At 55.5% G+C, this 15,150-nt stretch overlaps 6 protein-coding genes across 6 annotated transcripts; 4 read left to right on the forward strand and 2 right to left on the reverse strand.

Moving 5' to 3' along the window:
- Positions 1–1,581: 1,581 nt before the first annotated feature.
- DSM5745_09450 (uncharacterized protein) lies at positions 1,582–5,507 on the forward strand (the record flags this gene model as incomplete). The annotated part of the gene is made up of 5 exons (XM_026751466.1): positions 1,582–1,760; positions 1,814–1,904; positions 1,953–4,562; positions 4,609–4,893; positions 4,944–5,507. 5 exons carry the CDS (start codon positions 1,582–1,584, stop codon positions 5,505–5,507), a joined length of 3,729 nt encoding a protein of 1,242 aa, XP_026599814.1.
- Positions 5,508–5,819: 312 nt separating this feature from the next.
- On the forward strand, positions 5,820–6,929 carry DSM5745_09451 (uncharacterized protein; the record flags this gene model as incomplete). The annotated part of the gene is made up of 3 exons (XM_026751467.1): positions 5,820–5,862; positions 5,918–6,021; positions 6,087–6,929. 3 exons carry the CDS (start codon positions 5,820–5,822, stop codon positions 6,927–6,929), a joined length of 990 nt encoding a protein of 329 aa, XP_026599815.1.
- Positions 6,930–7,314: 385 nt separating this feature from the next.
- Positions 7,315–8,492, forward strand: DSM5745_09452 (uncharacterized protein; the record flags this gene model as incomplete). Its single annotated transcript, XM_026751468.1, has 3 exons — positions 7,315–7,475; positions 7,528–7,782; positions 7,850–8,492. The coding sequence occupies 3 exons, from the start codon at positions 7,315–7,317 to the stop codon at positions 8,490–8,492; spliced, it is 1,059 nt and encodes a 352-aa protein (XP_026599816.1).
- Positions 8,493–8,623: 131 nt separating this feature from the next.
- DSM5745_09453 (flavin-containing monooxygenase) lies at positions 8,624–10,658 on the reverse strand (the record flags this gene model as incomplete). The annotated part of the gene is made up of 6 exons (XM_026751469.1): positions 8,624–8,754; positions 8,812–9,803; positions 9,865–9,933; positions 10,004–10,253; positions 10,323–10,336; positions 10,390–10,658. 6 exons carry the CDS (start codon positions 10,656–10,658, stop codon positions 8,624–8,626), a joined length of 1,725 nt encoding a protein of 574 aa, XP_026599817.1.
- A 629-nt stretch (positions 10,659–11,287) lies between these two features.
- DSM5745_09454 (uncharacterized protein) lies at positions 11,288–12,688 on the reverse strand (the record flags this gene model as incomplete). The annotated part of the gene is made up of 2 exons (XM_026751470.1): positions 11,288–11,589; positions 12,085–12,688. The coding sequence occupies 2 exons, from the start codon at positions 12,686–12,688 to the stop codon at positions 11,288–11,290; spliced, it is 906 nt and encodes a 301-aa protein (XP_026599818.1).
- A 941-nt stretch (positions 12,689–13,629) lies between these two features.
- Positions 13,630–15,096, forward strand: DSM5745_09455 (putative integral membrane protein Pth11-like; the record flags this gene model as incomplete). Its single annotated transcript, XM_026751471.1, has 4 exons — positions 13,630–13,855; positions 13,911–13,975; positions 14,061–14,443; positions 14,562–15,096. 4 exons carry the CDS (start codon positions 13,630–13,632, stop codon positions 15,094–15,096), a joined length of 1,209 nt encoding a protein of 402 aa, XP_026599819.1.
- Positions 15,097–15,150: the final 54 nt, after the last annotated feature.

Here is a 15,150-nt window from a genome sequence, read left to right on the forward strand (position 1 = left end):
GTTAATTAATTAAATATTAAAAACTAGTTTAAAACTAGTTTTATACTAATAACTTTATTTATTTTAGCATTATTAGGGGCTTCTTTAAACTCTTTCTTAATATTATAATCCTTAATATTAATGTAAATAAACTAAAAATGCTTATAAAGGGCATTACGGCTGCCAATAAACTATAAAAAACTAGTTATAAACTAGTTTATTAAAAATAAAAATAAAAACTTACTAAATAGTACTTAAAAACGCGGTAGTAATACTTAAGCATGTAAATAATAATGCCCTGGCCAGTTTAAATAAAAAAAAAACTAATATTAATATAAATTGCTTATAAAAAATTAGTTAAAAATTAGTTTGGGCTATAACACACCAAAGTCTTAAAGTTTAATAAATTTTATTTAGCTTTATGCTTTAAGTAGGCTTTATACACCTCCTAAAAATTAATAAATTAAATTTAAATAGGTTTTTAAATTACTATACACACATGCTTGGTTACACAAGACATTATGGCAGTAATTAGGGGTTAAGCTAAAAATAATGGTATTAGTGTTTATAATCTTAAAGTAAAAGTTAAGTTAAGTTTACCTTAGTTAACTAAGCAATTAGTAAGCGCCAGGCGGAGCGAGGTGAATCTTGGCAGTTGGGGCGAGGTGAGCCGAACCGCGTTCTGTTAATGGGACGATGTCCTTCTTTTTTTGGAGGCCGACGCTGTGACTTGATTCCCACGTCAGTGGCCTAGACCAACCAATCGGCATGTGATAGCACATTGACCTCATCAACGCTGTTAGAGCTTCTAGGAGACGCAGCATTCAGAGCACTGATGAGCAGCATTTTACTGTGATATGGAATCTATGTTGTACGGAGTAGAGTAGTCTATCTTATCACCTGTATTTGCGCCTATCCCGTGCGAGTTCTTGAGTGCGAGACCTCGGGGGGATGCGGGATGCCAAGTGCGAGAGAAGAAGCATTTCAAGCCTCCATGGTGACATTCAAGCTATACACCTTGATTATACCGTAGCGTAGCATACTAAATCATAGATGTGTATAGATTTTGGGATTCGATAAGCGCTGCGCGCGAAAGTATTTAGTCTTTTCTCCTTTAGTCCCGTTTATATATTTTACGAGCACCAATATCTTCAACTGAGCCTTCACTGCGGCCTTCGATTCGTATCCTGTCACCAGAGAGCTTCTAAGCTCAGGGTTTGCCATGTCCGATTCGTTGCAACTTTCGCATACAGGCGCGGGGTAATTCTCCAAGCGCCAACGTTGTACGCTGGCGTCGAGGTTGATGATGGCCTGGACTGTGTTTCTGCCTGAAATCTCTGCCTGAAACCTCGGTGACGATAGAAATCACGTGCGCTGGTGGTGGGACGCGTTGCCGATGTTTTGAATGCTCGTCGCCCGCAGCAGCGACAACCTCTGTCTCAGAGTCAACCACCGCCAACCACCGCTCCAGCGCCGAACTCCGATGAATTATTCCCAATCACAGACTTAATAAATGGAATTCCTTACCCTGAGATAAATATCTTCCGACAGTCACGCCGTTCCACTCGACCGCAGCCCCGGTTGCCTTTTGTTTACATCGTCATGGCTGCACCGGGCGCGAGGGCGCAGAAGCCGGTGGGCTCTGCAGCCTGGATTTCCACCGAAAAGGAAAACTGCTCGCAACTGGTAGATCAGGAGATGGAGGAAATCGAGTTTCCTGTTCGTTATGAGATGGAATGGCTGAACGAGCACATGGCCGAGGTCTTCTCAAACAACCAACTGTGCGTAGTTGCGACCGTTGGCGGCTCATCCTCTCCTCACTAACACCCCACAGCAACTTTGCAGATGTGTTCAAGACGCCAGGAAAATTACGAGGCAAGACCCCTCGGACCTTGCGAAAACGTGATCCGACGGAAAACCGGGTGGTTTGTTAACCCCCCTTTTGTTTTCGTGGCTCTGATTGACCGCGATAGCCTCTGAGCGAGATCTTCTCCTCCGTCCAAAAGAACCGAGTCGATCCCACGTACTCCGCTAGTCCCGCCGTTCAGCGCTCCCCCACGAAAGCTATGACTGCCCCCTCGGCACCAACTCCGCCGGTCGCATCCCCTGCTGTCCCTACTCCAGCAGCCGCAACTCCGTTAGCTGCCACTCCCACGGCGCCGACGCCGTCGGCTCAATCAAAGAAGAAATCGCCAACCCCGTCGCAGCCTGAATACCCCGATTTGACGCAAAACATCAATTCCTTCTCGCAGTACAACACAGACTCTGGATACCATGGAATGGCAGAGGAGGATGATGATGATGAAGTGGTTCTTACTCAGGTGGCACCTGAGTCTCAATCCACACAATCATTCGACCTTGAGCCCATTGCAGTGCCCGAACCCCGCCGTTCATCTATTGACCGCCGCACGACAGATGCCTCGTTCCACTCAGCCCGCGAAGAAGTCCGCCACCGTGGTGAGACCGTCGAGCCCGTGAACGTCGTCTCACCGAGTCAAACTCGCGAAGAACAGACGCCGGTCGCCGAACCAACCAAGGAGGCTGAGCCAGAAGCAGATGTTGTTATGGAGGACGAACCTGCCGCCGACCACGAAGTTGAGGCAGCGCCAGAGAACACTAATGCCCCCGCGCAAAACGAAGAGTCGTCACCGGCCAAAGCCGCCATTGCTCAACCTTCTTCTCCTAAAGAACCCAACCTTCCCGAAAAAGATGAAAAGCCCAAACAAGACTATGAACCCGAGAAAGATGAAATGGCGATTGACGATCTGGACGACATCGGGTCGCCGTCGGAGAAGGATTCTCCAGAACGGCCCCCGATTCGCAAGAGCAGCCTGAGCTTTGCGTCCCTTCCTGCAAGGGAGCCTCTTGCACCCAAGCCACTGGGAAGCTCAAGGCTTTCTAGGACCAGCCATCTTGATTCTATCAAGCCGACTGCGGGATCTAACTACCTTGGCCGCCAGACCGGTCACCGAATGACCCAAACCGAGAAGATGGATGTCGACGAGCCCAAAGAAACAGCGAATGAGGAATCTCATGCGGATGCAAATGCGAGCAAACTTCACAACAAGTCATCAACCCAAAGGCTGCATGAGAAGATCAGCATGCTTGGCAAGATGCAGCCATCGCGACCGACCAAGTCCATCCCAGCTGTTCCAGGTTTGTCGTCGGCAGCAGTATCGTACCCTGAGCTACCTGCAGTGCAACCCGAGGCGAAACAGGCATCCTCCAGCTCTAAGCCACGCGAGACCACACCCCCCCAATCACCGAACGCCGAGGACGACTGGATCAAGCCGATGAGCTCTCCGTTCCAGACGCTCCTTTCAGCTCGAGCGACCGCCAGTAAACCCAAATCGTCCGACCCTGCGACAAGCGACGCCGCTGAGGAACCTTCTCCCATCAAGACCAGAGCTACTCAGGAATTGGCCAAGATCCACTCCAGACAAACCTCGGAGATCGCTCGTGGCAAATCTGCCACCCCGGTGTTTTCGCCCCAGCGGTACGGTCATACGAAGAGCGCCTCAGTAAATATCGACGCCAAAATGACAACAACGCCGATTGGATCCCCTCGCCAGGACGGCCCTCTGAGTGCCTCCAAGTCTAGGCTTCAGTCGATCATGAGATCCGCCAAAGGTCTCTTCACAAGCGCTGCTGGTGTCTCGGCAGCTGCTCAAATCGAGGCTTCCTCACCAGATGAGCCCAGGACCCAACTCCAGCGAGCGAATACCGATATTGCTCGAACCAGCCAGCGCCCATTGTCCGTCTTTAGCCCTCCACGCCAAGAAGGCCGTCGGACTCGAAGCTCCACGGAACGTGAGGAGAAGCGCAGACAGCAGGAACTTGAAGAGCGCAAGCGGGAGGAGGAGCTGGCCGAAAAGGCACGACAACAGGAGAAGCTACGGATCTCACAGCAGAAGGCCACAAGGGAAAGGTCACGCACAGAATCGGAAGTGCGAGCTCCGAATATCCCCTCCAGCCCTCTGAGGGTGCCGCAGCACAAGACATCGCGGGAGCATGAACCGGCTATTGAAGCTGCGCCCAAAGCCGCGCCCCAACCTTCAGGACCGCAAGCAGCCAAACCAAACGACCGCCGGCCGACAAAAACGACCCGTGAGTCCCAACAGAGGCCAAGACCTCAACCCGTATCGATCCGCGTCGGCAGTGCTCTCTCACGCCATATGCCTCTGGCTTCCTCAATGGCGTCGAGCGCTGAGTCAAGCATTCCTGTGCCTCCTCCGTCCGCTTCAAAAGTGCCGTCCTTGAAGAAGAAGGCCAGCAACCAGTCACTACACACGGCTGCGTCGAACAGCAGCTTTAAGAGCTCTGCCTCTAGCCAGACGCAACGTAAAGCCCAGTTGGCGAGTGAAAGGAAGCGAGAGCAAGAGGAGCGTGAAGCGAGGCGTAAGGAGGAGCAGCGACGCGAAATGGAGCGGAAGCGGGCAGCTCAGCAGAGTCGGGCTGAAGCTGAGCGCCGTGAGCGACAGATTGAAGATCCCAAAAAGGCCGCTCAGATGCAGGCGATTGAGAAGCGGAGGTTGGAAAACGCACGAAGACTTGAGAGGCAAGGCAGCCAGCAGCCTGAGATGGTAAGTTGTCTTTGTCGTAACACTTGATGTTTACTAACGGATTTAGGCTTCTACCCATGCTGAGAAGATTGCACCCCAGGCGTCACAGCCTCCCCGCCCTGCGTCCCGTCTAGGATCGGTACTTGGGCGCACAATCAACCCGCCTGCTCCGAACCCGGCCAAGCCGCCGAAGAGAGGAATGGAGGAGGAGAACACTCGCTCCGCAGCTGCTAAGCCTGGGGCGATGCAGCTGTCTGGCGAGACCAAGCGGAGGAGGACTGATGACGAACAGAACCGTGCCTCGATGCGACCCGCAATGGCGCCGCCGATCCGACAGTCTAACATTCGCAAGGTAGGCAACTTTCGTATTGTTTTCTCAAATGTCCGTATTGACTCTTCTAGGAACCTGCTAAGAAGCCGTCCATGTACGGAACTGGCGCGTCCCAGCCGGGCTCCTCAATTTTCAAGACTGGCCAGCCGCAAAGGCCAGGACACCCGATGGACATGTCCAAATACGCTAGCGGCAAGATCCCCTTCGCGGAACCTTCCAATGCTGGTCCGTCCCAATCGCACCGTACTCCTGGTCCCAGCTCTAGCAAGGCAGCGAAGCCATCTCCCAAATACCCTGACGGCGAGAAGATTCACCTTCCTGAAATTGCGACTGACAGTGAGGACGAGGACTCCGAGGCTGAGATGCTTCCCGTGCCCACTTGGGCGCAGCCGAAGCACCTCGAAACGCTCCTCCGAGATCAGGAGGGCATGGAGGTCGACTCCATCTTCGGTCCAATAGCGCCCTTCTCGCTGGAGGAGACATTCAAGGCGGATAAGAGGATCAAGAAGTTCCGTGAACGAACCAGCAGTGCGAACTGGGCAGGACCGGATGGACTGACACAGGAGGAGATCAGGAAGGATGTTGCAGAGCGACAGCGTCTGCGCCTAAACGGAGGCTGGACTTTTGGGATGTAGCATTTTTCGGTCTATCATTTGGCGTTTGTTTGAGTACACAGATTGGGGCATTGGCGTTATTGTTGCATACGGAGTAGGCATAGGCTGCTGAATTAATCATTTATCGTTCAGTCATGTACAAGGCAGACCTTACAATCAATTGGCTTGTTGTGCAAAAACCACCCAAACGGCGCTAAGACTGGTCCCGATTCTTCGTTTGAGCCTCGCCCCTTTTCTCTCCCCAATTCTCAACACCGAGTTGTTGACCCTCCACCCACCATACCATGCCTTACCGCTCACATTCCTCCTTGAATCTAAGATAGAACCGTGACGATGCCAAAAGGCATGCACAACCCGCTGCCCGCATCGCTGGGCAGTAAGTGCTACCACCTCCTGGCCGACTACATCGAGCTGATCAGCAACCCGACCAGGCGAATGCAAAAAAGCGGCGCAAATCCTCGACTCCTTCATCAATGGCTCGTGGCGCGGGAGTCCCGGGCGCGAACTCCCAGAGCGCGCGTTGAGAAACGCGAAGGTCTGTCCCCGTCAAATCCACCCAAGCCGCTCGTCGTTTCCAACTAACGCGCTTTTCCATCCAAGGGACTCGCAATCCTCACCGTCACGAAAGCCGGCCTCCTCGGCTCCCTCCGCTTCGGATCGGGCATCCTCATCGCGCGCCTTCCTGACAATCAAGACTCCGGCACCGGCACTGGCTGGTCACCCCCGTCCGCAATCAGCACATTCGGCCTGGGCTTCGGCGGCCAAGCAGGCTTCGAGCTGACCGACTTCGTCTTCATCCTAAATGACGCCGAATCCATACAAACGTTCTCCAAGCTCGGATCGCTTACCGTCTCTGGGAACTTCAGTATTGCGTTTGGACCGCTCGGTCGGAATGCGGAGATCGCGGGCGGATTGAGTACGAATGGGGGAGGGAAAATGATGAGCTTTGCGAAGACGAAGGGGCTCTTTGGGGGCGTCTCGCTGGAGTCTGGGGTTCTGGTTGAGAGGCGTTGGGCGAATAAACGGTTCTATGGACGCAAGGTTACGGCGGCGGGGATCCTGGGTGGCGATGTTCAAGCTCCTGACGGGGAGAGGGACGTGGAGGGCTTGATGAGGGCTCTGGCGGAGGTTTTTGCTGTGGGAGCTGGTGGGGATGGGGGTGCTGCCGCTGTGGAGAGCGGCCCTGAGCCCGGGCCTCAACCTGATCCCCAGCAGCCCATCTCAGGGTCCAACCCAGAGTTAGGACCAGAGTTGCTGCCCGTACCTGAGCCGAGCCCAACCGCGATCAATACCTTGGCCGAGCGAGTTGGATCGCGACATGGGCAGCACGATGGAGGTGATACCATAGGGGAGCGACCATGCCGAACTACAACGATCGGAGACTGGCCAACCCAACCAGAACCAGCGCCCAGAGTTATCGCCGCATCGGATTTGAGGCTGTGAATGCAGGAGCAAGACAAGCAGAGTCACTATAATGCTTGGGCGGTTAGGCTCCTGCATTCTTATCGCGGTCATAGGACACGCAATGCATCCTGCGCCAGCGATCATAAAATCAATTTATTTCTGGCTCACGCTATTAAGGGCCGATTAACACGAACATGCCAACCAATCAGCGATGGAATGCCGTTCTAATGCAGGTTGGGTAGGCACGAATGGGGATGTCGACGTGGCTGTGTAGCGCATCGTCACACACCGCAATGCACGGCTTTAGCTCCCCAAAGCCTCATCTTCGTCCACCTCACCCCTCTAGCTCCGATGCGCTCCTATATAGTTCCGTCACCGATGCGATGACCCCAAGATCGCAAATTCGCTCTTAAGACCCTAGACAATGGCAGAGCGCGAACTCAACATCCTCTCCCTTGATGGCGGCGGCGTGCGCGGCATGTCAACTCTCTTCATCCTCAAGAGCATCATGGAGGCCATCGACCGCGAGCATCCGCCGAAACCGTGCGACTTTTTCGATATGATTGGAGGCACTGGGTCCGGTGGGTGCGTCAACGCTTTTACGACCTGCGGCGGTCGCGACTAACGTGCAGTATAGGCTGCTTGCGATCATGCTCGGTCGACTGAAGATGGATATTGATCAGTGCATTGTTGGCTACCCACGACTATGCAGGCACATTTTCGCTCGCAGGAAGCGCCTCTCCTTGACCGAGATGAGCCACATATCGATAAAGAGACGCAGGGCGAAGTACGATGGCAAGAAACTGGCGGCCGCGCTGAAGGGTATCCTCCGCGAACTGGGGCACGAGGATCGCGATATCCTCCTGCAGGATGTTGATTTGAGTTGTCGCGTGTATGTTCTCTTTCTCTTATTGTTTTCGATAAAACGAAGCGAAAATTGATGTTGAGTGTGCGAACAGCTTCGTCTGCGTGTCCGACGCGTCAACCGGAAAAATCGTCCCCCTCTCCTCCTACCCCAGCAAGTACTGCCCGAACGAGCTCTACAAGACCACAAAGATCTGGGAAGCCGGCCTCGCGACCTTCTCCAACGCCGCCCTCTTCGAGCCCGTCACCCTGGGCCCCTCCTCGCAACGCCGCTTCACCGACGCCTCCGCCCAAGCAAACAACCCCGTCCGCGAAGTGTGGATCGAAGCTAAGAACGTCTGGCGGCTTACAACCCTGGAGTCACAACTCCGGTGCCTTGTCTCTATTGGCACGGGCGTGCGTACAATCAAGCGACCGGCAGCTCGGAAGACAAGCGGGGTCAGTGCGGTGCTGGGGTTCGGGAAGACCGCTGATGCTGGGATTGCCGATCCCGAGGTCGAAACGAACAAGTTCATCCAGGAACATAGCGAGCTCGATGACGACGGCCGGATGTTCCGGTTTGATGTGCCGAATGGGCTTGCGGAGATTGAGCTCGATGCGATCGAGGAGATTGACACGGTCGCCGATGCGACGCACGAGTATCTGTCCAAGGAGCTGGTATATAAGCAGGTTCGGCGCTGTGGGAGGGCGTTGGCGAGGCCGGAGAGCAGTGAGGTTTCCTTTCCCAATCGGAGGTGATGTCTTTACGTATCTTTTTTGGAGGCTGATGTGTTTTGGTTGAGCGTTTCTGATTGTTAGCTATTGATACCATCCCATTTATCTACATGGCTCGTCATCGATACGCTTTGATACTCTGACGGTTCTGAATGTCATTGCAAATAGTAAGCAAGGTCGCCACCATTCCTCTCCATCTCCAGCTCGCCATTGCCCAGGAACCGGAACGGATTGGACGTGTTGTACCGGATCTCAAAGTGCTCGCCGCGGATGGTCTTGATATACTCTACATCAATCAGCACACACCACGAAGAGTGAATAAAAAGACAATATCCAAACTCACCCTTATACTGCAACGCACTCCCCGGATACAACGCCGTCACCGTATTCCCCCTCCCCGCCCCATTCTCCCTGCTATACCAAGCATGACACCCCCGCGACCAAACACAGCGCTTCAGACCCTCCCCCGCATACCGGTTATACGCGCGCACACTCTCATCCCGCACAACAACAGACTTGATGTCCTCCCTGCTAATCTTCTCCACCCACTCCAGCATGTAGTCCGCACTCCACGCTAGCATCGCCGGCACAGAGCCATGCGCCAACGGACAATTTGGCCCCCCGAACATGAAATAGTTGGGCATTCCGCCCGCGCAGAGGGAGAAATATGCCTGTGGGGTGTTGGGGGGCCCCCATTCTTTGTCGAGCCGGCGGCCGTTCCGTCCGATGAACGTCCACGCCGGGATGAAGGTTGTGCTGAAGCCTGTTGCGCAGACGATGAGGTCGAATTCCTCGTGGGATTCGGCGCCGGTTTCAGTTGCCGTGACGATCCCGGTGCGGCTTATGCGGCGGATCGGGTCGAAGCAGAACGATGCGTTCGCCTCCTGCATTGCTTCTAGGTACCCGTCGCCCGGGGAGAGCCGCCGGCACCCGATCTCGTAGTCTGGGATCAGCTTGTCGATGAGAGCCGGGTTCTTGGATAGTCGATCGCGCATGACCCCGTTCACCAGGTTAAACAGGAACTTGTTCTCCTCCGACCCCGAGAGCATGAGCTTGTACACGCTGTTGACGCTGCGCTCGACGTATTTGCGGTACGCCAGGAAGGCGGCCGGGTCGGAGCGGTACAGGGCCTTCTCAGCCTCGGTGTATGTGAAGTTCGTGCCCATCTGGTCCTTTGTGATGTCGCCGGCGAGGTTCGTCGAGACCCAGGTTGGGTGGCGGATGTAGTTGGTGAGCTTTAGGGCGCTGGGTTGCAGGGCTGGGATGACTTGCAGCGCGGAGGAGCCGTTGCCGATGACGGCGATGCGTTTGTTGCTGGGGTTGTAGGTTGGGTCCCTATACTGACTTAGGGTTGCAAGGGTGAAGAGGTACCAGGGCTAGGTAGGGGTGGACGCACCAGTTCGCTGTGTGGAGGACTTTCCCCTGGAATGTGTCCAGCCCTTCGATGTCGGGGAGGGTCCAGTTGCTAGATATGCACCTGCATTAGCACGGCTATTCCACCGTCCAGACTGATATCAACCGATGAAGAGACGTACTTGAGCACCCCGCCCGCATTGATGAGCACATGCGCCTTATCCTCAAACACCTCGCTGCCCCTCTGCACCTTCAAGTCCCAAACCCCCTCATCCTCATTCCAAATCGCGCTGACGAGCCTCGTGCTAAACTGGATCTTCTCGCGCAGGCCGAACCTCTCCACCGTGTCGAGGATATACGCCTGGATCTCGGGGCCCTTGGCATAGCACTGCGACCAGTCCGGGTTCGGGGCGAAGTAGAAGATGTAGCTGTCTGCTCACGTTAACAATACAATCCAACCCAGCGATTCAGCATTGCATTCTCGCGCGGATGCCAACGTACGGATTGGTATATCACTGCCACGATTAGCACACCTATTCCTTACCTATATCGGAGGAAAGAGACTCACCACCCAACCCCGGGATAAACATTCTCGTACCACGTCCCCCCAACCTCAGGATTCTTCTCGTAGATCGTGAAATCGACGTTCTCGAGCGGCCGCTCGTGCTTGAGCTTGTACGCCAGCGTGAGGCCCGAGAAGCCGGCGCCCACACAGACAACGCGCAGTTTGCGCGGGGCGAAGGCGAAGGCGGAGTCGTCGATTAAGAAGTCGTTGGCGTTGCATGTCTCATGAGTACTACTCCTGTTGGAGGCGTGCGGGTCGTCGTTCGAGGGCATTGTGCTCGTTGCTTAGGGTAGCTTGGGTGAATGGGTGGATGCGATGCGATCGCACGCGGGACTCGACGTTGAAATTAGGACGCAATGGTGTCGTGAAAGTGAAACACCCCTCTCCACTAGTCTCCAATGGTCCATCGTCTCAGGCTGACTCTGATCGTGGGGTATTGGCTCCGGTCGCGAGTGGTCGATCGACGGAGGTGGACCTGGCCCGGTGCACTTAGGGCGTTTAGGCTGGGCTAGCGCTATAGGCTATCAGATCCAGGATTCAGGATCCAGGACCATATTCAGTTCCAGGTTTGAGGGAAGGGTCGCATATGACAATGTTGTGGACGGCGAGGTTGAGACGCAAGCCCTAAGCCCGGGCCAAGTAGCCCTCACCACGCTGCGGGGGAGCTCTGGATAACAAGGTGGGCTGCATTGTCTGGAGAGAAACTAGTGCATTTGAGCCTTGAGTCTATCATTGGCATGCTAGATATCATCACAAGGTGGACGTGGAGATCTGCGAGCAAAGAAAGCTGGCTGGCAGACGCGAGGAGGAGGTCCGTTATGACTTACGAGCACCAGGATGAGCACCAGCTTGCCTGCACCAGCTTTGCCTGCACAAGCCGAATGCCCGTGAATGCCAGCGCTTAGGCACGGGTCGCGTATTCGAGCCAAAAGAGGGCGCCAGCACCCCCTGAGCCGTGGGAAAGTCCGTCCTGTCCGACGGATCCCAGCCCGTCCACTTCTTTGTTCGCCAGGCCGGCAAACCATAAAAGGAGGCCTCGAGGCCGCCACGGGAGAAGCCACTCGCCACTCGTGGAGGAGGATGTCCGCGCAGCTCGCAGCTCTTCAATGGGCCGGGGTTGGACTGGGGGGATTCGGCCTTGACTCGTCACGTTCTGGAACAGGGACGAGGCGCCCACATCATGGAGATGGTGGTGTAGGGACTCTTTTTAAAAGTGACTGCAGCCTTCAACCCTTCTGTTCCCTTCTTTGTCTTTTCTCTTGTCACCATGTCCCCTTGAAGCATCCATGGCGAATCCCTTTCCTTACGGCCCCCCGCCCCCGGGCGTTGATCTCTCCCAGAGCCGCACGGCCAGCAACAATGCTGCGGTGATCTCCTTGACCGTGTTGGCCACCCTGGCTGTCGTGCTGCGTCTGTTTACCAGGATCAAGGTGAAAAAGGTCTCACTCGGGCCAGATGACTGGCTGATTGTTGCGGCGCTGGTCCCGGCATTCGTGTTCATGGCCTCCATGGTCTACGGTGCGTCTCGTCCAATTCATGGATACCTATGTATGGAGAGAGAACTAACGCTGGCTGGCATGGAAGTGGGAGCATACGGGATGGGAAAGCACGACTGGACGATTCCGCTGGCCAACATGAGGCGTATGGACCCGGTATGCTCCCCTCTCTAGGTGCCTATGCAGGATAGGTACGGCATACCTGCTGGCTTCCTCGCTAACCTGGACGCAAGATCATCTTCACCAGCTTCATCGCCTTCTTCCACACCATCCTCCTCGTCAAGCTCTCCATCATCTTCCTCTACCGCCGCATCTTCGGCATGACCTGGATCCTCTACCTCTGCCTCATTCTGAACGTCTGCTACTACATCTCCAGCATCGTCGTTGAGTTTGTCTGCATCCGTCCGCCATCCCCGTTCCTGCGGTACTACCTCCTGCGCGCAGGACAAACCACATCGGACCTCTACGTGCTCACCCCCGGCTGCATTGGCGCCGTCTCCGGCTTCAGATTCTCCGTCCCAAACGCTGCGCTCAATGCTTTCCTCGACGTGATGCTCCTCGTCATACCCATTCCGCTCGTGTGGCGCCTGCATATGCAGAGGTCGCAGAAGTTCCTTGTGCTGGGCGTCTTCTTCTTGGGCGGCTTGTATGTGTCTTCCCTCCCGTCTCCTTATAGGATTCACGACCCTTAGCCGACGTAGGCTAACCAGAGCAGTGTATGCGTTGCCAGCATCATCCGCATCACCTATCTCATTCCAGACAGCGGGCCCACCACCGTCGGCGACTTGACCTGGACCCAGAGCCATATTTATGTGTGGTCGGCCATTGAGCCGTGCGTGGGAATTGTCTGTGCGTGCCTCCCGCCCTTGAATCCGCTTCTTCAGCGGGTGCTCAAGGCCTTCAAGGACTTCAATGAGCACTGGAAGCGTTTGAGCCACTCGCTCCCTCGTTCTGGGGGCTCTGGGGACTCGGAAGGGAGAAGGAGCGCGGAGACGCCTGTGACATCAGACACGTCGAGCCCAGCGATTATGCGGCAGAGCCAGGGTAAGAGTCACAGCCTGGTTAAAGTTCTTGATGGCGATGGTCGGGAGAGGTGGTTCCGACCGGACGATGAGGAGTTGTTGACAACGACGACGAGGGTGACAATTGAGATGGACGACTTGGGCGAAGGGCCCAGTGGCAGCTGGAGGGAATCGACCGGTACTAACGCGGACGCTGCTGATGTAGGCATCCAGGTCAAGAAGGACTTTCAGTGGAGCGACCTGCAGCAGTGATAGACCTTTCTACTTTCTGGGACTATGAGGAAGAGCAAAAATCAATCAGTATGTACAAGAATACAGCCGTACAAGAATGCCTGCCACGCCGCACCCATCCTGCAGGTGTGCAACTGTTCTAGACCGATCATTCCATTGTGCCTGGGGCGCCCTGGGCAGGAGCTCTAGGGAATGATCGCCAGCTGCCCACTTGGCGCATCCTGCCATCTCACCCTCGCCCTCATGTTCTTTGTATGTCCAGTCCGTCGAACTCTGACTGAGGCCTAAGTTCTCAGCCAAGGCGAGGATGCCAATCACACAGCGCAGAGCCAGACTAGAACCGGGCGCCGCGCGATGGATCACCTCGAAGGTTGAAACCCCGAGTGTCCGAGAGAGAGTGAGGGTGAAGGATAAGAGGAGTCTCTTAAACTTAAAGCCCGCCACTCGTGTTCTTTTCCCGCAGTGTGGTCTTTCTTTCCGTGCGCCCCTGCGCCATGGCAGACCACTTCGGCGCTCCGCCCTCAGCCCTGGACCTGTCCGAAAGCCACATCCCCAGGAACAACGCCGTCGCTGTTTCGTTGACACTTGTAGCATCCCTTGCCGTTGCGCTGCGCCTGTTTACACGCGCCAGAGTCCAGCGGGTCCCGTGGATGGCAGACGACTGGTTTATTCTTGCGTCGTTGGTGCCGACGTATGCGAGTCTTGCGTGTATCATAGCCGGTTTGTCACGGTCGGCCACTGGAAATACATGTTGACTGCTGACAATGTGAAGCAGGACGAAGTGGACTGGGAAGGCATGTCTGGGCGGCCTCGATCGAGGACTACATCCACATCAACCAGGTAGACTCATCCATCCTATCTCCTCTCCTCTAGCCAACCCAGCCCTATGGTACCTTTGGCCTAAGCTAACCATGACCTCTACAAGATCGGCTTCATCTATATCCTGGTCTACTTCCTCACCCTCCCGCTCATCAAACTATCAATCCTCCTCTTCTACCGCCGCCTCTTTGCCTTCTGGATCCCCCGCGCCCTCTACCTGTGCATCTTCCTCACAATCGGCCAATCCGTCGCCTGCATCATTACTTCCCTCTGCGCCTGCCGCCCGCCTTCACACGTCTGGCGGCAATGGGTCGAGCCCCAGGGCGGCTCCTGCGTCATCGACATGAATCTATTCCAGCTCGTCACCGCGTGCATTAACATCGGGACGGACCTGTTGATCCTCGCCTTGCCTGTCCCGCTGGTCTGGCGGCTGCAGATGAGACCGCTGCAGAAGGGCCTTGTGGTGGGCGTGTTCTTGCTGGGGTCTTTGTATGTCCATGTCTACATTTCTCCCCTTCAGTCCAACTCACCTCTATGCACGAGATCTCCACCCCGTTGGCTTCCGATGTAGCATGCTTGAGCTGAACTAACACCGTCCGCCCGTCAGCGTCTGCGTCGCCTCCGCAATCCGCATGTGGTACATGGTGCGCCTGGGCCACAACCGCGACTGGACGTGGCTCCTCGGCGATGCGTACGTCTGGACGGCCGTGGAGCCCTGCATCGGGATCGTATGCGCCTGCCTCCCGGCACTGAACCCGCTGGTCCGTCGGGGGTTGCAGCGCATCGGGCTCATGAGTGCAGGGGCCGGGGGCTCGGGTTCTTCGCCGATTCCGACTCCGACTCCGACTCGCGGTGAGACTGGGGATAGGACCCGGCTGTATGGAAGGAGGACTCAGAAGGGGAGAACGGGCGATGGCAGGCGGTATCGGGGGGATGAGACGCTGTTAAGGACGGCGGCGACGGTTGAGATGGATGGCTTGCGGCGAGCCGGCGAGGGAGAGCTTGAGCACATGCAGGGGCATCAGAGGGGACATGCCGGTCCTGGTTCCTGCGGTACTGCTGGAAGCGCCAGTGCCACCAAGGAGGGGGAGCTGGAGATCCAAGTGCAGACGGACTTCCAGTGGAGGGAGGAGCATAGATAGATCAGATAGACTCTAGACCTCGGGCCATGTGAACATACAGCATCCAATAACTAC

This window comes from Aspergillus mulundensis (genome assembly GCF_003369625.1).
Source record: "Aspergillus mulundensis strain DSM 5745 chromosome Unknown scaffold_12, whole genome shotgun sequence".
Taxonomy (NCBI): domain Eukaryota; kingdom Fungi; phylum Ascomycota; class Eurotiomycetes; order Eurotiales; family Aspergillaceae; genus Aspergillus; species Aspergillus mulundensis.